The sequence below is a fragment of the Lepidochelys kempii genome, chromosome 10 (assembly GCF_965140285.1).
Source record: "Lepidochelys kempii isolate rLepKem1 chromosome 10, rLepKem1.hap1, whole genome shotgun sequence".
Classification (NCBI taxonomy): Eukaryota; Metazoa; Chordata; order Testudines; family Cheloniidae; genus Lepidochelys; species Lepidochelys kempii.
Window position 1 is genome coordinate 48,511,920 of NC_136389.1, and position 22,212 is coordinate 48,534,131.

Consider the following 22,212-nt stretch of genomic DNA (forward strand, 5'->3'; position numbering starts at 1 on the left):
TCACTGGTCCAAACTGATCGTTAACGCAGAGCCCGTCTTTTCCCCACGTACGGTTTGCAAATGGCTGCTTTGACTTTGTCATGCCGCCCTTTCGGTTCATCAGTGCCCTCGTCCCTCTAGCAAGAAGCCAAGCCTGGGTGCCGTGGAGCTTTATTTATTGATTGATTGATTGATTGATTGTTTTCTTGGTGTGTGTTTCCAGGGTAACAGCTGGCGACGGACGCTATAAAGACTCCCCGAGGCCTCCCCCAAGGGAAATGTCCAAGTCTAAAGGTCCCAGCCGAGCTGGCAATTATGGCCCTAGCACCTGTAGAACCTCAGGCACAGCACCAGGGGGAGTCAAGCAGTACCCACCAATCAGTGCCAAAATCAAGGGTGAGTGAACTTCTCACCCGGGGAAACACATTGGAACTAAACCACGTTAGGGGAGAAATAGCCCTACTTGTCCCTGCTTTGCTCCAGCTAGAGTGAAAGAGTTGCCTCGATACCATGGGGATAGGCAGAGAGATAGACGGAAGAATACCTGGAATAAATGGGAATTACCCAGTACAGTATCCCAAGATGACAGATGGATAGATAGATGGTGCTGCTGATGCTAATAGTAGTTGATAATAGTTAGCACTTCTCATCCTAAGGCAGGCAAGTGAGCATTTTTATAGATGGATTTGCTCTAGATAGAAAGTCAGAAAGACAGAGCTGGGGGGTGGGAAAGGGACTAGTGGAGAAGCTCGTATGTATGGAGCCGGACTGGGTCCAGTAGGCCACAGCCAGAGTTCACAGGGAACCAGCATCTCTAGGTTGTGCCTGTCTTAGTGGGATGCCAATGGCTGCTCAGGCTGATGGAGAATTGGTTACATCTGGTTATCACTGTGGCTTGTGCAAAATCTGAAGTAATCGCATTCGAACCAGGGAGTAACTCCTATAGGTCATCTGCAGCCTGGGAGGGTAGGAAACAGAGGCGCTGGAGGCCTTCTTGTTAGGTCAGTGAGTCTCAAATGATGGTCCATGGATCACTGCCAGAGCCCTGCAGAGACCTTCCAGTAGTCCATAATTGACAGCCAAGCAACAGAGCTTGGAGTGTTGGGATTTGGGGGTCCATTGGGGAATCTTTCTCTTATGAAGAGATGCTTTCCAGGATGGAAAGGTGAGAAAGCTACAACCGTATGGGACAGTCACCTTTGCAGTCACATTCCCATCTGGGGCTGTAGGATACAGAGAGCAGAGATTATCTCATCTGTGCCCTGGAGTGACAAGAGGGAGGAGGTGATACCTTCCATTAGGGACGGTAACACCTACACCATGGAGTTCTGGAGAACAGGAGGCTAGGAACCTTCTGGTCAGGGTAACTCCTTCAGGGTAAACCTTCTGGTAACTCCCATAATTATATAACCATGCCAGGGAACGGGATAGAAGGCCAGTGGAAGAATAAAGACCTTGTCATTAGAGGATGGTTACCCTCATTATTAAGCTCTGAAGAATGGGGTTTAGGGCAGGAGGGCTAGAGACCTTACGGGACATTAGTCACAAGATCGCTTCCTTGTCTTGGACTGAGATGATACATGGGTAGGAGGAGAAAGGAGCTTCACAAGGAGCATAGGGTGTGACTCTCTTCTGGTTGAACCTTTTATATAAGTTAAAGGGGGGGCTGGCCCGTTCCTCTCTTTATGTTAACATTGTACATTCACATTTCCGTTTGCATTCCAGGGCCAGGGGCTGGAAAATATGGCCGGCAGCCTTGCACTGGCATCAGGAATCATGACTTCACCATGTTTGCAGAACCAGCCTACACAATGCGTATAAAACACACGGAGAAAAGTGAGTTACAGACATGGAGCCAGATCCTCAGCCCGTGTGAATTGGTGTCGATCTATTGACATCAGTGATTTACACCAGCTGAACATCTGGCCCACAATGCCTTAGAATACAAAAATCCAAAATGAGTTTGAAACTCTGTAGTCGGAGGGAAAGACAACCTGACTAAGCCTCAAAGGCCCAAGGACTCAGCACCTGACGAGCATGTGGATAGTCTTAGTCCCAAGTGTCCATGGACCGAGCACCTAACTTACAGAAGGTTACAGGATAAATGACATGTGCTACAGTCCCTATGGGAGAAATGCATTGCTTCTTGGATGTCTCCTACCCAAATGGTAGCAGAGTGCAGGAGTGTTCCTGTGGTGCTATCAGCCCATGGGCACAGAACCAGCCCATTTCTGGCACTTTGTCCTGGTTGGGGACGAAATCTTCAGCACAAAGACATGTGGTCATCATGCCCAGCTCCTCTAGAATCCGAGTTCTAAGGGCTCTAGGGGAAGCTAGAGGGACCAAAAAAGTCAAACCAGTGCAAGATGGTGAGTTGAGGGTCAGATCTCTCAGCTGTGGCTTGTGAGCTGATACTTCCTGAACTGAATTCTTCTCCTTTCTCTTGTAGTCTTGGCTGACACAGTCAGTCCTGGTGCCTTCTTCATAGACCCTCACCTCTCCCGCTTTGGGTGGTGGAAGCCGTCGTCCTTCTGCATACAGAACCGAGAGAAGAGTCTAAGTGAGTAGCAGTAACATGGCTGGTCTGTTATTTCAGTGCATTCCATGATGGTTAGGGTATGATGGACAGATAGACGAGTGTAGTGTCACAGGTTACTTGGAACGCCTTAAAATTAAGTGAGGTACAGAACTCTGAGCTTTTCTGATCATGTCTGCACTGTGTGACTATCTGCCCAGCACTCCCTAAGCCCACAAAGTGCTGTCCCAGTGGACTAAGTGGGAAAACTAGAAGGTTTCTCTGGGGGACTGTCTTCTCTGGTTGTTCCATTCTTGGGGCGGAATCTGCAGACTAGGTCCCCAGGACAGTGCGCCCATAGGTACCTACAGTAACCCTGAGCGCTGGCATCACAGTTCCTGTCACACATGCTACCTACCTCTGTCCTGGTGCCAATGGCAGCAGCTCTCTCATCCATCTGACTGGCTCCCAGTCCCCTAGCCCCATGTGAGCTTAATCAGGGGCACACCCATGCATTGGGAAAGATCTCAGTTCAATGGGTTTTGGATCAGGTCCAGAACCAGCTGTTGCTCCACCTAGCAGCTGTTAACCAGGTGGGGGACTGTTTCCTTTTTAAAGCAGGCTCCCCACTTGCTGCCATGGACTCTCTGGCCCTGAAAAGCTGATTCTGTTGTGCTTCCCACCACACAAACCTTGGAAGGCAGCATGCATGGAACGTGCTGAGAACAATCACATACGCTCGCACCAGGAGGAGTTAGTTACTCTTTCATAATTTCTTGGCATACGACAGCCCAAGCCTTCTCGGTGCTTTCGCAAAAAATAACTAACTCATTGGATCCAAGCAGGCCAAATTCATACCCAGGGCAAGCCCATTACACTAGGGTGGAATCTGGCCCATTGATTCTCACTGGGCCAGCTCCTCTGCTGGTGTGTATTAGCCTAGCTCCATAATGGAGCTACATTGGTTTACACTAGCTGATGATCTGAGCCTGCATCTCCTAACCTAGCTGGAATTCTGATGACATTTATGAAGTCTCGCCCTGCATGGGGATGAAGGAGCCAGAATGTAGTTAGACCTTCTAGGGACCTTGGTGTTGCAGTGGGTAAATGCACTAGTTTGTCTTCTCTGCAGATGTGGGTTTCAATACGACATTGACTGCAACTGACATGAGGTTGAAGGTCTCATCCTCGCCCTTAGTGGGCATTTGTTTTAGCATGATACCACCGGAGTTTGTCATCACTTCAGTATGCTCAGGAACATACTGCACACCTTCAGTGCTGTTCAGGAATGGCCCATGGCACTGGAATAGCAGCTCAGAGAGAGGTGCATTGTTAGAGCTGTGGGAGATACAAGACTGGAAGAGCAACCGAATTATTTTAGCACGGTGGTGCATTAGCGATGTTATTTGGGAGGACAGTCACTGAATAACCGGGCTATTGGAGGCCAGACTCCACATGCATTGCTACAGCTGCCGGTACTTCCCCCTGCTCTAACCAGGGCTATCAGTGTCTAACTTACGTGTCCCCAATCCACCTAATGTTTATTAAACAGACGCTCTGCAGAGGGTCCCAGTTGCCTTGTGCCTGTTTAACAACACACCCACCATTTGGTAGATGAGCAGGAAAGACCTTTACCCTCTCCTCTTGGTGAATCAGGGGCTGATCTGCAGCCCTTTCAGGCCAGTGGAAAGATTCCCATTGACTTCAGTGGGCTTTGGATCAGACTCTAAGGTGGTTTGTTTTTTTAACATTATTTAGAGAGGGCAGACACGTCTTCTCCCATGTGACCTCCACATCCTCTTTGGGAATCATGGGGTGAGGCGAGAAATGTATTTAATGGGAGGAAAAAAGTTACATTGAGAAACTTCCTATAGATGCATACGCTCCCTCCAGCCACTATCCAGGCTTACCAGACACACAGTGGACAACTAGCAACAGTAACTGGAAACCTCTAGCTTTCCTAAGCACAGGAAAGACTACACGTAACAGGGCCACAAATAAAGTAAACTGGCAAAAATGCCATTATTATTAATTATACAATCAACAATAATAATCGTGCTGAGGATCAGGACCAGAGAGGACCAGGACCAGGAGCATGGACCAGGACTCTTATTGTGTTAGGTGCTCTACATATACAGGACCAACAGGTGGTCCCTGCCTCAAGGAGCTGACAGTCTTAGCATATGTTACTTCAACTCGTGTTAGAGACACAGAGAGCGCGAGTGTGTACTTCTACTCCCACCCTCGCAAACACATGTGGCTTGTTGACAGCAGCCACATCTGGAATTTTGTTGGCTCTATCCAGCTGCCTTCTCTGCCTCAGCTCAGGGAGCAGGTGATGGGAAACATTGTGGCTCTGTGTAGCCGTTAGAAGCAGCTGGGCAGATGTGTAAATCCCTGTAGGGTTTGGTTTATGCAGACGAATGGGAAAGGATAACAGCAGGGGCCAATTTGGATTGTTCAGTAAATCCAGAACACCTCATCTTCCTAAAGCTGGGGGACTTGGAGAGTCTGAGTATGTGACTGCCTGAATGAACAGACAGCAACGCCAGTGCAAACCATGTGGAAATAATGGCAAGGAATCCAAGAGGGTTATGTAGCTTTAGTTTCATAATCGAGAACTTTGGAGGTTAGCTATGGAATTAAAGATAAGCAACCATGAATGACAATGCCATTGAGGAGTTTAATGGTGATATCCTACACCACCACAGTGAAGTCCTCTGTTATAATAACTGTGGGGAGAGGGACGTGAGGTCCCCGTGCATGAGAATTGGCTGTCCTGCATCGCAAAGCAACTGCTGACAAGTCTGTCTCTGATGTCTTCAAATAGTTGTGCCCATGTGAGGGAGGAAGGCTGGTCTGCAGGGTAAGGCACAAGACTAGGTGCTGGGAGACTGGGGTTGAATTCCTGACTCTATCACAGACTTCCTGCGTGAGTCTGGCCAAGGCGCTCAATACCTCAGTTGCTCAATTTCCTGGCCTGTTAAATAGGCATCAGACTGTTATGGCAGGTGGCCCTGTTATATATAGTCTTCCAAGTTCTTTATTGTTTAGCATGTGAACAAACATTTGGTCTTGTGAAGACATGCTATGTGGTGTTAGTTTGGGGTGAGGCAAGGTTCTGTGTGGCGGCAGCTTCTGGGGAGGAAGCCCTGTGAGCCGCAGGAGAATTTGCTCTCTGAGTCAGTTCCTGTGGCGGTTACCCCCTGGGAACTGGGCACTGGCGTGGGGCTGATTTTCCTGGAAGAAGAGATTGCATGCAGTTTGTGACTACCTCTGTTCCAGGACTGACAGAGCCCCCCCCCAATCCATGTGGGCCAAAGACCAAATCTGAGGGAAGATACCCCAAGAGTTTCAGCCAAAAGGCCTCCAACTCAGGGACCCAGAGGGCACAGGGAAAAAATAGAACATCACAACTCATGATTGTGTAATTGAGGGATGCTTGTGAATATGAGTCCAAGCCAAGGCTCCTGTCAGAATACAGCCTGCTGTTCCAGATGATATCATTTCCAGCTCCCCACAGAAACCACACAGCCCACAAGGGCACAGCTACTTCCCTGGGCGTAACCCTGCAAAGAGGAAGCCAGATTACCTCACGTCTTGATCAACCTCGCATCCAGAGAAACAGCAGGCTCCTGCTCTGCACAGAAAGCTTCGTCTACTCCTGTGCTGACAGTGCATGATGACATCTCCAGACACGAATATGCCTTTGGCCTGCAGGCAGATATGCGCTAAGTGGCATTCCAGACACCCATCTGTCACGTATGGGTTGGGATGTGGCAGCTGGTGTGCATTGATACAGAAATATAGGAGAGGGTATTGCTCAGTTTCAACTTCTTCCTTGGCTCCATCCACCTGAATTCTCAGCTCCATCATTGTACTCTGCTGGCCCTCCTCCTTTTCCCTTCTGGATAGCCCTCCTGTCCTATCCCCTTATTTCCTTGCTGGACTTGTCCCCTGAACAGACACCTTCTGGTCCTTAAACTCTGAAACTTGTCTCCACGTCATCCCAACTGTACCACACCAATTTGTGCCTTTAGACTATAAACTATTTGGCGCAGGGACTGTAATTTGTTTGCCACATTTCCCTAAGGTCCTTCCAGGCCTGCAGTGCTGTATACACGGCTAATAACAACATGCAAACCAAGCAGTGCAGGAGCTGAGGACCTTCTGGACCTAGTAAGGATCTGGTAGCTTGCTCAGGGGGCTTCTGCTAGGCTCTGGCCACTCCTATTGCTCTTAGCCCCCTGCTGGGCAAGTAGTCCTCCTTCCAGTTCAGTCTGGCATCGGATGGGACATCCTCTGCCCCTTCCCAGCTGTCCAGGAGGAGAGGTTGCCAGCGCTGAAGGTTCTGTCCATGCTGCCATGGGAGTGTGTGAAACTCCAAAGGGAGGTGAAGGATGTGCCACCATTGCGCTTGCTGATGTTCTCACACCTCTGTCATGTTATCCATTACATGACCCACTGTGTCTGTCCCAGCAAACCCTTTTGGGGGTTAATGATTTGAATTACCAAGCGCACTGACTCATCTGGCCTGTGGCACTTACTTAGTGAGCCTCTTAAAGGTCAGTGCTGAAGGGCTGGGATGCCTGTTTAAGGCAGGGTGTACAAATGTATCTCAGCCGTTCACTCGGCACCTATGACAGTCACGCCAGCACAGCATCCAGCCCTCAGTGCCTAATGTGGGCCTTGCTTAGAATGCCCTCCCTTTAGCACTGCTCGATCTGGGCAGGTCAGTAGCAAGCAGGGCAGACGAGCTGCAAGCCGGAGGGGTCACCAAGAGAATGGAACTGTTCCTCAGGAGAAAACACGGCTCTTGCTGGAAGAGGCAATGAGGGGTGAAGACCCTGCTGCTGAAGTGAGCTGGGCATTCAGGGAGAAAGAGATGAAATCGGTCCCCTGGGGAAGTGAACAGAGGTGGTGGGCTCTGCGTAGAAGGGCTTTGAAGAGCGAAGATAAAGGCAGGAGGTCCCCGAGGAGAATAGACAGAGAGGCCAGCACTAGAGCCCCAGGGGAAATGCTGATACCCGTAATGAGAGCAGTTAGTGGCATGTCCCAGCTGGACCCAAGCAGCAATAGTTGCTCTGGTCCTTATTAACCAACTGGCAGCCGGGGAGAAAGATGAGCAGAAAAGCCGCCGTGCCAAGCATTGCTATTGCCTGTATTTCTATGCAGCTGCTAGGGCCTAGAGGCCTGAGCTACGTGGGCTGCTGCTTTAGCTTCTTCACTTGAAGAGTTCATTGTCCCAGTGAGGGGGCGAGGAAATAAAAAGCAGCTGATGGCTTGTGCAGGTCGGGTCCCAGGAGCCCTTATGTTCCCAGTGCATCATTGTGTGGAAGAAGGGTACAGACAACGCTCTTCAAGAGCTCAGCAGCCTGGAGCCAGTTGACTCACTCACCACAGATGTCTCGGAGGGGCAGCCCATTCAAAGGGAGAGAGAAACAGAGGCAGCGAGCACAGTCTGGTCATGGCCTATGGGAAGTGCTGTGTTTGGGAGCTCCCAGATAACGGTAATGAGGGAATGTTGCAACCCTGATGATTTCACCCTGCCAGATACTCCCCAGTCTGCTGTACTGGACCCCACCCTGGGGGCTCACAGGCTCTTGCTTGTTGGGGGTGGGCAGAGTTTAGGCACTGTTTGTGGGCCTCCAGGCAAACCCCCCAGGTGCAGACCCCACGTCTGACCCCATGGTCCAATTGCATGTGCTGGCCAGTTGTCTCCCGCTTCAGGGATGGCGTGACAGTGTAAGCAGGTACCACTCAGACACTGCAAAGGAGTTTCTGAACACACAGACACACATACACACACTTTACTCATAGAAAAAGCACAAGAGGTATACAGATCTGTACAAAACTAACAAATACCTGCATGTAAATCCCTCCTTCCAGTGTCCTCACCACTCTGATTACCCTGTGGGTTTTGGGCCACCCTTTTAGGGATCCCAAGTCCTTCCTGCATCCCTCTCCTCAGGCTCAGCCTTCAGCTTCGGGTCTTCCTCTCCTTCTCTGAAGATGACTGGTGAGAGAGCTTCCTTTCATAAAGCTGCAGTCTCCTGTGTCAGGTGACCATCCTCAGTCACTTCAAGTCCCTTGTCAGGTGATCCATTGCTTGGTTTCCATCTCACCTGGAAGGATGGGTTTCTCTGGGCAGTAGCTAGTTCATTATCCAAGGTGCTTGCCTTTCAGCAGGAGGCCCTCCAGGTTAATGACCCTTGATTGCTCTGCATTGTCAACACTTCTTGGAATCCTAGTCCAAGATGGAGGCAAAGAGACAACAGGGAAGGCGCAGGACAGTATCACAACCAAAATGGTGCTTACAAAACAAAATGAAGACATATGCTACAGATATAGATTAAATCGTTGTGATGCAGACAGGCCTGTGAAAGGAGAGGAGATGATGGAGAGTCATGGGGACAGGGCTGGGGCTATTTGTGTGGTCAAAGGAGGGCATATTGTTTCGGGCTTTCTTAGGTGAGAGGTAGGAAGGTAAAACTGAGGTGCTCTAATAAGGATTTGCCTTGGGAATCTGCCCATGTGGCCATTAGAGAGGCCCAAGGAGAAAGCGGAGATGAATGAGGGTGATAAGCATTCAGGTTCCTGACTGCCACTTTGGCTCTGCAGGCAGGTGCTTGGAGAGTCACTCACTGCGCTGGTCCCAGCTGTCCCTTGTCAAGCACCATGGGCAGAGGCAGGAGGCTTCCCTAAGGCTCAGGCTGCAATGGAACCAGATGAGCCTTGTACTGACCAAACCCTGCCCCCATTGCAGTCAATGGCAAGGCTCCCATTGGCGTCAGTGAGACCAGGGCCTGGCCTGTTTCCTCTGACCCTCCTGTCATGTGAGCGGAGGTGCTGAGGGCCTGCTGGCCCCTCCCTGGATCTGCTTGTGTTTGGGGTCGTTTGGCAGGACCCTGTTTAGCTGGTCACCTGGCCCAAGCCTCTCCGTGGCCTGTGCATTACTATGAAGATGGAATGAGGGCCGCGCTTCTGCTGCATAAATAAACAGGGATTTGCCAGCAAACCCGCATGTCCCCGGCCGTCGCCTTATTCCCATGGCCCAGCGGGTGTCTCCCCCTCAGCCTCATGCCCATCTGGGCTGATGTCACTGCCCTGACCCCCTAGAGTCTGCTCCATGGCGACATTTACCCTGGAGGGAGAGCGGCAGGAGAGGGGGGTCTCTTCCCGGGTTCACTGGTGATAGACAGTACCGTGCCGCCTGCTGTCTCTGGCCTCTGCACTGCCCCTGCCTGCTCTGGCTCTGACCTGCCAGCCAGTCTTCTGAGCCTTGTTTCACTGTAACGCTGCAGGGGCCTGGGGCGCTGGAACGGCTGTGAGAAAACCACAGCGCAGAGACTCGTCCAGGCCCCCACAGGGAGTGGAGATCAGGGCTGCTGTGTGTCCCCCTGAGCCCCTGCAGTCACTGCTCAGAGAGTAGGGCTGGGAATGTGCCATTTACCAATCCATCTCCTGAATGCCATGGCATCAGGGCGTGACGCTGGGGACCTGGCTACCCCCTCCAAGAATGGCCCTCGCCCTGAGGGAGGGGGTATGTACTGAAGGCACAAAGGCCAGTCCATGCCTGAACACCCCTTGTCTGTGCAGAAGTGTGTGTGTGTGAAACACTGTGCAGCTGTTTGCCCCCCAGAGCAGCAGGATGCTGAGCAATGTCGGAGGGGTCGGCATTGCCTGCTGGCGGTGCTCTCTGGCTGTGGGAAATCCAACACACTGAGATGGTTTCTTCAGAAAAGCATCAATAACATTTACAACGGGACAGCCCTGGCTGATTGGTTAATGCCTCAGTAACTCCTCCAAGGGTCGGAGCAGCCCCTGCACCCAGGAAGGCTGCAGTTACCTTGAGTCCTAAGGCAGTGCCTGGACCCTCTTGGTCTGATGTCCCAGATCCATGTCTTTGGAACAGCTCCTCTTTGTGAGCTGGAAATGGGGTTGTCCCAGGAGATGTCTCCTCCTCTTCTTGGCACAGGCCACTTTCCCTTCCACTAGAGCCAGAACAGTGGGCTGCTCCCAGGGATCAGCACACCTTTGGGTGGGCCCCCGCACTATATAGTGAGGGAACTTGCTTGGTCGTGACTCTCCATTGACTAAGGGATATGCTAGTATCTTCTTGGTTAGCCAGCATATGAGGAGATATTTGACTTTTATCACGGATAGAGCTCTCATTGACTTCAATGGGAGCTGGGCAGAATCCTTTATGGGCCCCAGGAAACACAAAGGGTGGGATTAGATTTCTTAGTGCATCTAAACCCTGGTGCATGGGGTTGGGGTGGTACAGGAGTGCATTGTCTTCTGGGCTTCTAAAATTGCTTTTGGACATGTGAGTCTCATTGAAAATGTGTTCTAAAGGGAATCACATGTAAACAGTGATGGCAGCATGAGATTTTCTGGGAGTCCCCAGGTGTTTATAATATCAGGTGGCAGGAGACAGCTAATGCACAATTTGCCTCATATAAGGGGATCTAGAAGGCATGAATCCAAAGAGAAGGCAGAGTGCTGGTGCAGCAATGGGGAGAGGGGATGGGGCTACTAGGGGACAGGCAGGACAAAAGAGAGACCAGACTGTGCCAGAAGCTGTTGCAGGTAGCACAATGTCTGACAAAGTCCTGTGACAACTAACGGTGATTTAATGGTTGAAAATGTCATTCAAACTTTGAAATATGTGAGTTTTGCCCACTGCCAGGCATAGTGAAGGCAAGTGATCTTAAAAACGTTGGGCTAGATCCTCGGTGTAAATGGGTATCATGCCATTGAATGAAATGGAGCTGCACCGATTTACACCAGATGAGGGTCTGGACTGATTCTCAGGGCTGATGCACAATGCCCTCCCCTGTTAGCATCCCACCCCACAGCTCTACGAATGCACCCTCCTTTCTGACTGCTGGTCCCCTGCATACAGCTCTGCCAATCCATCTCAATTCTATCCACACCATTTCCCCAGGCCAGAGACACTCTGGTAAGACAGAAACTCTTTTGAAATGCAAGCCACGTTTGAAGTGAGGTCTGCTGTGGCCAAAGGCCTGTTGCATGACCCCACAGCGGGCACCAGCCTACACCTCAGGGTGCAGCCAGCTTCGGAAGTAGGCAGAATCCAACCCTACCAGAGTAACATTGATACCAAACTGCCTCTTGGCTCCCAGGTTTGATGAGCACACCTGCCCCAACTGAATACTACACAGAGAAGGTGCATCCGCAGGGGGAACCCTACGCACCGGCTTATTCCTTGGCTGACCGCACTCGTTACCGTGAAAATGATCCCAACCCAGCTCCCAATGCCTATACCCTCCCAGGGATGCTGGGACCTAGACTTCCCATCAAGCCATCTGCCCCCTGCTACAGCATGGCCTCCAAAATGGACATGTGGAGCAATGCCAAGGAGCTGGCGAGAGTCCCTGGCCCAGCATCCTTTGTTGTGCCTGAACCGAATGTCTACTTGCACCGGCAACCTGCCTACAGCATGTGGAGAAAGTACAACTTCGTAAGGGACTCTACTCCAGGGCCGGCGGACTACAAGACCAGCCGTGTCACCATCACCAAGCCGAGGGCCCCGGATTTCAGCCTGGGGATCCGTCACTCCGAGTACCTCACCCCCCTGGTTATTGATGTTATGGAGTGAGCCAGGCCACTACTCTGGGCTGTGGTCTTTTCTTTCCCTGAGGCCCCAAGCTGGGCCGTGACCATGTGACACCAGCATATCACTGCATGTTAGTCCTAGTAGGTACAGTGCACTTGAGGCCTGATTCAAAGCCCTGAAAAGTCAATGAAAAGACTGCTGTTTATTTCAGTGGGCTATGGATCTGGCTCTTGGCTTGAGACTTTCTGACTTCTGTCAGTGAGGTTCACAGCGTGATATGACTGCACTTGCCCAATGCTACCCCCTGCTACCCTCACGCTACCCCCACGGCTGGTCTTGTAGTCCCCCTCACATCACTGAATGGTTCGCTCCTTTGTTTTATTTTTAAAATAAATCAATAAAGCCTGTTTATTTTTAGCCTGGTTTTAGGGTGTATCGGGTGAGGAGTTTAGCTGTGATGTTCCAGTATTATCGGGGTTTCCAGCCCCTCCCAGGCGCGGCATTGGTCAAATAAGGACACCCGTTGTTAAAGCCAGATAAATATTGATCGATGTATTTTTAAAGGAGCTGGTTCCCGACAAGCTCTGAGCAGAGAGCTGCTGTGTGACCAAAGGATCCCCTGTGGGCAGGGCACGCACATGCTCTCTGGGTGGTTAGATGGCACACAGGAGACTGTGTTTTGCACATCATGGGCTCTGTTCTCCCCTGTGTTCCAGCTTTGCTCAGAGGGGCCCTGTCAGGGAGACAGTTACAGCTCCCTGATTCAGCAGCTATGGGGGCCACTTTGACTTATGCCCCTGAGGGACCATATGCCAGTGGAGAATTGGCATATCAGAGCCACTGTCAGCCTGCTCCCAACCTGTCTCCCTCCCTGGCATGTCCCATGCTGGGGTGGAGGGGCAGCTATTGCAGGAGCTGCTCTGCCAGCTCCCCGGCTTTATGCCTGCCGGGCATTTCCCCAGCACAAGGAGAATCCTCTGCTGGCCATTCTGGCTGGAGACCATCCTCTTGGCACCCCCAAGCAGTGATGCTGCACAGCACAGAATGCGCCCTGAGTCAGTCATGTCCTGGACCCTACTGCAGGAGCCTCTGGCTGGTTTTCTGATGTCGCTGACACCTGCGGAGAGGCCAGGGACTGAGTGGGCAAGTCACAGGTCCCCTCTGAAGGGGAGTCCCTCCCTGTCAGATGGAGGCCATCTGGTGGGAAAGGGAGGGGGCACTCTGAGGGAAGCTTGTTCTGCCAGCTCCCAGGCCTGTGGTGTTTATTTTGGGCATAAAGAGGGGCCTCAGATCTGCAGCACTGGGCCAGGCCACCATGGATTCACTAGCCACAAAGAAACCCCTCTTCTGGATCTGACACCACTTACCTGGTACAAAGGCCAGCCTATCTGATCTAGTGCCAACATTCTCGTTCCCTACCATGGGCCTGAGCAAGAGCCCATTGAAGTCACTGAAAGACTCCCACTGAGTGCAGTGGGATTTGGGTCAGAGAGCATGTTCTGCTTAGACCTGTGCTCTGCATCTGGGAATTGAAGGCAACACGACCTGATGAGTAGGACAGACTGGGAGGTCAGCTTGTTGAGGAGAGAATGCACTGCAGCCGGGTAGAAGGAAAGCAGGTGGGGATTAAGTGCCAGGGGCTCAGAAAGGGCTGCCATGTCTGAGTTGAGATGTGTACATAAGCAGGTGTGTATACAGTGCATGTATGTACCTATAATGACCCCACCGACTTGGCTTTGAACCTCAGACTGTCAGCACTAAAAACATGACCCTCTACAACTTGAGCTAAAGGAGCAACTCCCTCAGCTGACAGTAACAGTGGGCTTGTATTTTCGTATGTGGGCCAGCTGCTAACCAGGGTACAGCAATTGCTGTGTGTTAGCGGGGTTGCACACATGGCGTGCATGTTGAGATCAGGGTCAGCTTTGGAGCTGTACGCCCACTTTGGCTGTCAGTGTGGCAGAGTATGGACCCATGGTCGACCTCTGGCCAAGGAAGCCATGCTAGCAGCACTCTAGGGAAGTGTGCTGGACCAAAGCTCTCGAGGGCAAGGTGCTAACATGGTTTCCCCACCCAGGGCCGAAAACTCATGACAGCAACAGATACAAGGCCTGATCCTGAGGGGGGCTGAGCACTTCCTGCCAAGTGCTGAGCACCCACTGTGGGAGCTGCTGGCACTCAGCACTTGGCAAGATTGGGCCCCAGCTTCTTGGGCCTGACGCCCCGTTTGCCATGCACTTTGCCCAGTCATTTGCACCAGGTGAAAGGGGGGATAAAATGCTACCGAATGAGAATAGCAGCAATTTGAATTGGGGGGAATGTCTGCTCAGGCTGCAGTGAAATGGATTCAGCAGGATGTGTTGGTGCAGACCACGTAACCTGTTTGCCCGGGAGAGAGACAAAGGGTGGAGGAGGGGCAATGGGCAGGTCTGAGGTTGGGCTGCTGGAAGCGGGTCAGCTTTGTGGTTTGGGACTCAGAGGGGAGGACAAGGGTCTTGGGCTCTGGATTATTTCTCTCTCCCCAAGATGTACTTCACTGCAACATTCCTGATTTCTGTGCTAACAAGATCTGTTCTACGCTGTATTCCCAACAACTGATAAACCTTCAGTTTTACAATGCTGGCTGAGCATCACTTCTGACTGCGAAGTTGAGGTGCATGGCCCATTGGGGGCATGTAAGGCTTCTCCAGGTATTCTATCTAGGTGGACCTGCAGGGAGCCCACAGTGTGAACAGAGGGCTGAATGCTCCGAGGTCGGACCCAGGAAGAGCCGAAGCCGAGCAGGCTTCTTGCCCTGGTGAAAGTGTGTCCTGAGGAGAGACACACTGCACCTTAGTCCTGGCTGAACTTCATTCAGAGCAGTTCCAGAGCACCGAGACTGTGACTCCATGGAGGATCAGGCCTCCAGAATTTTATGGACGAGACCTGAGCTGTCCTCCAGGAGATGGCAGCATTGCACCATGTTTTTCCTGAAGCTTTGACTCGCTCCCTCCCTCCCCTCCCTGTGTCAGTGCATCTCGAAAAGGCTGCATTGAGGGGTTTAAAAAGAGCGTGAAGATGCCACCAGCACCCTCTTCTAGTTATCAGTGGGGCTGAGGTTGTGGTGATTGCTCAGAGCCACAGGAAAGGTATCTAACCCCCTTGCATGCTTCAGCAGGGCCAACATTTCCTTTGGCATGTGAATGCTGCCAGCTCACAGTGAGGTTAGAGAAAGCCAGAAACTGCCTCTGCCTCCCATCTAGATGTAAGGCTCAAGACCTATGCATCTTCCTTTCCCCCCTCTCCCCCACTATTTTGTTCTGGATCACCTGCAGTGCTGGGCCTTGTATAGAGCCCCCCACTACCAGGGGACCCTCATCTGGGCTTAAGCATCCTCTATTGCCCCTGCCTCGAGGCACTAATTTAAAAGATTTCAATATCACTGTGCTAGAGAGCGAGAGCCTTGTGATAAATATGGGTGATGAATGGTTCCGGAGGGGTGGAGAGAAGCCAATAGGGACTCCAGAGGACAATGCCACATCTGCCCTGGGGGCAGAGAGTGTGCAACCTGGCTCTCTGACCAAGCAAGGCTGAGCAAGCTGCAGCCGTCCCCTCCCAAGGAGCGGAGCTACCAGGATGAACTGGTGGTGAGCAACTGCAGCTGCTGTGGTTATGGGCTAGTTCATTAAAGCAGAAATGAAGGGCGAGGCTGATCTGGGGTTGCAGTTTTTACATCTCCATTTGGCTGTCAGTGAGTAAATTTTGCATGGTCCAGTAGTTAGGAGCAATGCAGAGGACTCAGGAAATCTGGGTTCTAGTCCCAGTTCAACCGCTGGCTTGCATGTGTCCACTCTGTGCCTCAGTTTCCCCTTCACCTCTTGCCTAGTAAGCTCTTTGGAGCAGGGCCTTGACCTCACTATGCGTACAGCCTGTATACTAGCCCTTAGCACAATGAAGATCTCAGTTCAGCCTTCTAGGTGCTATAATGATAAACAAAACACATCTTGGGGGCTGAATTTTATGAACTAATTTGACTCTATTCGAAGTGCCTCTCTATGCGCTAGGTACCTGTGTGGACATAAAACCAGAGCAAAGGGCTAAATATCCCTCAGAAAATGCACTCTGCCTGCCAAGCCAACTTGCAGCATAGCCTGCTTCCTTGCACCCTGAGCCCATATAACTGCTGCAAGCTCCATCATCAACAGCAACCCCCTACAGTGAAGGCCCTTGGCCCACTCCTCAGGGGAAAGCCTGGGGGTATGTCACAGCAGCCTGTTGTTATGCTGCTGTAGTGTCATAGATAGCGGAGACACTCCCTACAGCTATGGGAGGGGTTTTTCTGATGATGAACCCAACTCCACTTCTCTGAGAGGTGGCAGCTGAGTGGACGGAAGAATTTTTTCATCGATATGTGTAGACCAGGCCTGGGAGACTCTATGGGACCAGATGCCCTGAATGTTAACAGAGCTGAGCTCTGGCCAAGAGAGTTCTAGAGATGAGGGCTTCTTACGGAAAATGCCGTACCCTTCCAAGCCAGGGTGCTGTGGTGCAGTGCGCTTGCAGCAACAAGCACCACCCAGGAAGCAGGCAGCCATTGTCCGCCCTGGCTGGCGTTTTCACCCCACATGGGGTGCCTTGCAGAGGCCTAGGCTGAAAGTGACAAAGGCCTGGCACCAAGAGGCCGCAGCTCAGAGGAAAGGTGCATGCTTCCCACCGTGCTCAGCCGAAAGAAAGCAGACTGGGCCACTGCTACTGGCTGGATACCCCAGGGTTTGGACAGGCCCCCCAATTGCAACTGTATGCAACCCTGGGCAAGCTCTCCTTCTACTGTGCCCTCCAGTTTCTTCTCCCAGCCCACAGCCTCATGTCAGCCTTGCCCAGTCTGAGAGGCAGCTAGACAGCTTTCTTCCATGTGCCAATTTCATTTATGAGCTGGGTGTGCCATCAGCATATCAATGGCACCCAGTCCAGCCCTCCTCACTAATGCTGCTTAAGGCCTTGATAGACACTGAAATGGAAGGGAGATAAAATAGAGCCCTGTGGTACCCTGCCTTCGAGTATGTCTGGGGAGTTCCCTCTCAGATCACTCAGAGCTACTCTGGAGTGACTCTCTGCCTCAGCGAGGGAGTACAGTCCAACCCCTACCATCAGTGGTATGAAGGCAACTGAGGGATCTAATAGAATTATCATGGCTGCTTGAGCTTCATCCATCTCCTGCAGGCGATCATTAGTGCAACTAAAGCTGTTCCTTTACCGTGCCTAGGGCTGAAAGCACCTAGCCCCCTGGAGTGTGATAGCAGGTGTGGGGGTAACACACATGACATTGATCCATCCCTGGCATCCAGAAGATGCCAGTTTAATTGTCAAGTAATGGCAGGGCTCGGGACTGGAAGCCAACTTCCTCTGGTTGGCTGGTTTTGCTGTGAAATGGCCAAGTGGCAGAGTGAGAGGTGAACTAAATAAAGATTGATGGGCTGGGATTGTAAGTTAGTGATGAATGAGAGATCAAGGCAGATGATGATGGACAAGTGACCTTTCCCCATGATGCACTGGGCCTGAGAGCTTCTGCCATGTCACTGTGCTCTGCAAAGGGGTTGTCCTGCGGGGCATGGTGGTGAGTAGATTTCTCTTATAGGCAACAGATGTGGGTGTGATTGCTGCCATCCATCATGGGGGAACAGAGGAGAGAGGGAGGGTGGCATGAGGGAGTAAGGGAGGGGTGGTAGAAGGGAAATATGGTGGGAGTGAAAGAAAGGCAGAAAAGAGATTTGGAGAGAGAGGCAAAGAGAGAGATGGATGGAAAAGAACGAAAGGGAAAGAGCAGAGGGAGATGAGACAGAAGTAAAAAGGACTGAAAGGGAAGGAAGAAAAGAGAGGCAGAAAGGGAGAAAAAAGGGATGACTCATCCTTTCATGTCTCTGAGCTCATTAAACCAAGCTCCATGCAATTTACGGTGCAGGAGCCTTGTGGATAAGGTCTGTGCACGGGCAGTGCTGGCTGGCTGGCTTGGGCATTAAAGATCTCCCAGCACTTTCTGTGGGTTTGCCCCAGCACTCTTGGCCAAAGTGTCCTCCTCATTCCTGCGCTGCTGTGCCATGTGCCGGTCAGCTGCTGCCTTCCCAGCCTAGAGGAGGCTGCATTTCAGTGGCACGGTGCATGGAGATGTTTGCAGTGTGCCTCTGGATGCCAAGGAGTCTAGAGTCACGAAACAATAATAACCAGTTACATTTCCCCTCACAAATCCACCCAGAAAAGACCAATCAGTGTCCTCTGCACAGGGTCATCCCATGGACTGCAGGGCAGAGACCCTCCCAGTGATCAGTACCTGACTCCGCAAAGTCCTAGTCAATGTGAATATGAGTGTCAGAACCTGTCCCTTAGTTAATCTCCACCTTCTGAGTTTCACAGGCAAACTCAGGGAAGGAGCAGGGGGATGATGGCAGAGCTGGCCCCACTGCGGAGCACTGGATAGGGGCAGGGGTCAATGTACAGATGGCTTTCCCTTTGCAAGTGTGCTCTCAGCTGCTGAGAACACGAAGTTTCTCTTTAGTTAAATCCACATATGTTTGGCTTGACAAATGTCGCTGACTTTTACATGGAAACCGGATTGCTGGGTCCTGTGCTGCTCACTCTCTTTCCGTGATATGAATGGCATGAAGTCCTGGTCCCTTTAAGCCACTCCTGCTGCTACCCTGACTGCTTGCTACTGGATCCGCAGGGTGTAGAACAGCTGGATGTGCCTTCACTCCATTGGTGTGGTGAAGGCATGAATATTGCACCAGAAATAAACCGCTTCACCTTGCCACTGGTGCCTCTGACTCCTGCTGGATGACGCTGGGACCTCCTCGTCCATGGATGGGCATCCTTCTGCATGCCCTACTGTGACCTGTGCTAGGACTGCTTCCGTTGTGACTGGTGTACTTGGGAGCTTCTCACAGCCAGGGCTCCTGGACCATTGCCTGCAGTGGGCCAGACCTCAGCTGGGGTAAACTGATGCAGCTCCACTGACTTGCCATGGGAGTGAATGGAGCTACACTGATTTACACCAGTGGGAATCCGGCTGGTGCCTCTCCTGCATGGAGAAGCTGGGTCTTGAGTACCTCACAAAGTCAAGACTCATGTGCCACCCCCTTCGGCGACCCCTGCTGGGAGAGGCCGGGAATGGAGTAGCTATGATTTCTCCCAGGAGACTCTGGGGCTGAAGAAGCTTAGTCATAGAGAAGCTCTGGCACTGTAGCAGAGAGGGATGACAAGAGCTGCTGGTTCAGAGGTCTCGGTCCATCTCTGGGTTCTTATACCCAGCCCCTCATCTGGATGAAAAGTGAAATGCTGAAAAAGACCTAAGGATGGATCTGGACAACTATTTAAATGTGAGTGGGATAAAAAGACCAAGGCAGAAGGCTTCAAGTCACAGAGAAGGGAGGTTATAGGTTCTACTGTCTGTGTAGCCGTGATATGACCTGATCTGGAGAGATGTATTCAGTTCTGGATACTTCATTATTTGAAAGATATGGACAGATTGGAAGGGAGTTTGGAAAAGTGTGACAAAGATGATCATGTGGCTGGAGGAATTGACTTATGGGGAAAGATTAAAAGAGCCAGTTACTTAAGCGGGTCAAAACATTTTGTCGATTATTTATTTATTTATTTATTTATTGACCAAATGGAAATTTTTGCCAGGAAATTCCTGTTTTCATTGCCAGGGAGGGTGGTGAGCAAAAAATGTTTGTTTTTTGACAATCAAAACCAAGAAGATTTTGCAAACCGCACCACTTTGGTTTTCCAACATCCCCACCCCCCTAAATTTCAATGAAAACGGAAATTCCTTTGCAAAAGTAGCCATTTAGTCAAAATCAGAAACATCCTGCAGAAAACTTGTGACAAAAATGAAAAAGAACCAGGTTTTAAAAATTAAATTTTTTCAGACAATGACGTAGATTTTTTTGACCAGTACTATTTAATAGCTCTAGCTTGGTGAAAGGCTGGCAAGTGGCGTGGGTGGGACAGACAGCGACTCTCTGGCGGATGGTAAGAGTGAGGAAGGAGAGAAATTACTGAGCGTGGCAGTCTGGGGGTATCAAACTACAGAAGAGACAGATTAGCCTGGATACTTCAGGAGAAGCTTTTGATGCTGTGATGTATGGCACAGCCTCCTGGGGGATGTGGGGGGAAACCCCAACCATGAAACATTAAAACCAATCTAGACAAAACACTGGAAGAGGTAGAGTAGGGAACAACCCTGCATTGCCCCCAGGGAGGTGGGTCTGGGAGGGTCTCATAGACCTGCTCCGCCCCTGAGTTCTGTGACTGCTTCCAGATCCTGGCAAGACACACCCAGAACATTGCTAGCGCCCAGTGGTGCAGGTAGCAAGCAGGAGTGGGCACAGCAGGCAGCATGCATGGACAGCTCTCATCAATGCCAGTTTTCTCTGCTCCTTTGTGGGGCCTCCAGCCATGAGCTGCAGGGCTCGAAGTCCCTTGGTATCAGCCAGGTGTACTGCAACCACCTGAGATTGGAGCAGCCCTAGCCCTACTAGGAGACTCCAGCCATGGCGGGGGTAGTACCCCCTCCAATACGTCAGGCTGCAGTACACCGTCATGACACTGCTGCTGGGGTTGGCTCTGTCAGTCTCTAATGACCAGTTCCCCCTGCGAGCACGTTATCAGATCTTGTCGGCAAGCTGATAGATCAGCACGTGCATCACCACCAGGTCTTTTGTGAAGTGAAGAGTCTCACTCATACAGCCTGGAGTTGCCGTAGCCGGGCTGGGTCTGCGCCGTCCCTCGCCCCAATCTGTCCATCACAGGCCACTGCATTCACAGTGCATCCGATGAAGTGAGCTGTAGCTCACGAAAGCTTATGCTCAAATAAATTGGTTAGTCTCTAAGGTGCCACAAGTACTCCTTTTCTTTTTGCGAATACAGACTAACACGGCTGTTACTCTGAAACCTGCATTCACAGCAGAACTCCTGCAAAGTGCAGCGACCAGGGCTGGTTTCTGGGCTGTGCGCTCTTGGAGCAAGCACCCAGGGGCTCCATGCTTCCTTGGCGAGTAATTATTCTTCTGATTGCTCCCCAACAGAGGCCCATTTAAAATGCATAACTAAATAAATACACACGCACACACAGAAACCGAGCCTCCCTGATTCACTGCCTGTTTTATTTGGTTTTGTAGCTTCTGTGAATTCTTTGCACCTGAGCAATTTTAAAAGCCCATTCCAGCAGGGCTCCAAGTCATGCTTTTCACTCCCATCAGACAGAAGCAGCCTGCTGCTGTTCAGAGCATGTGTGCACACACATACCCCCCCCCACACACACACACTTGTGCATGCACATGCATACACCCATGCCCTCATGCACACACATAGCCACACACACCTATGTGCACACACACCTACACGTATAGCTCCTTGTACACACACACACATGCAGATACTCCCCCCCCATACTCATGCATCCAGTTTAGCACATGCATGCACACACAGAGTTCTGAGCTGATTTCCAAAGGCACTGAGCACCCATAACGTGTCACTGGCTTGAATGGGATTTGTGGGTGCTCAGGCCCATGGAGACATCAGTTCCCTTTCACTGGCTGCTCCCTGCACCCTCTCATTGTTGTCAGTATCATTATCCCCACTTCCCCTTCCCTCAGTACTGCCCAGAAGAAGGGCGGTCCTGGGGCAGGGGCAGAGGAGGAGCGGGCCTGGCCGTATTCCATGCATCCCTGCCCCAGTGCTGTTCACTGTGGGTCTGGGGGAGTCCTCACTCCTGGGGTGCTGCTCCACAAGCACAGCAGGTGGTGTGTGCTGCAGAAATGACACGCGTTGGTGGGGAAGCAGCAACAGCAGCCAGTCTGGAGCTGGTTTGCCAGCAGGTGTCATTTCGATTCTCGAAGCAACCTCTGCCCCGTCCCCTCTCTGCTTTCTTAACTCCCCTGTGTTCTGCTGCCTTTCCCCACTCAGCTCCCAGGAGCTCTGCTCTCTCCCCTTCTGCCTCTCCTCTCTGTTCTCCTTGGCTCACACAGACAGCCCCAGCAGGAGAGGGTCTGCAGAGTCCCTCATGGTCGAGCTGAGTCGGGACGTGACTCGAGTGTCTGACACTAGCTGGAAATGTCTTTAGTCCCTGTTGGGCTGAGCACCAGCAATCTTTGTGGAT

At 51.5% G+C, this 22,212-nt stretch overlaps 1 protein-coding gene across 1 annotated transcript; it reads left to right on the forward strand.

Moving 5' to 3' along the window:
- The first annotated feature begins 253 nt into the window (after positions 1 to 253).
- Positions 254 to 12,179, forward strand: CIMAP1C (ciliary microtubule associated protein 1C). The gene is made up of 4 exons (XM_073361462.2): positions 254 to 375; positions 1,705 to 1,815; positions 2,429 to 2,539; positions 11,644 to 12,179. The coding sequence occupies exons 1-4, from the start codon at positions 258 to 260 to the stop codon at positions 12,117 to 12,119; spliced, it is 816 nt and encodes a 271-aa protein (XP_073217563.1). The 5' UTR covers positions 254 to 257; the 3' UTR covers positions 12,120 to 12,179.
- Positions 12,180 to 22,212: the final 10,033 nt, after the last annotated feature.

What these genes read in the sequence shown, in the direction of transcription:
- CIMAP1C (XM_073361462.2), top strand. Translation starts at nt 258, where the DNA reads ATGTCCAAGTCTAAAGGTCCCAGCCGAGCTGGCAATTATGGCCCTAGC. An exon ending in AATCAGTGCCAAAATCAAGG is followed by an intron (nt 376 to 1,704) that starts GTGAGTGAACTT and finishes TTTGCATTCCAG; the next exon opens with GGCCAGGGGCTGGAAAATAT. An exon ending in GAACCGAGAGAAGAGTCTAA is followed by an intron (nt 2,540 to 11,643) that starts GTGAGTAGCAGT and finishes CTTGGCTCCCAG; the next exon opens with GTTTGATGAGCACACCTGCC.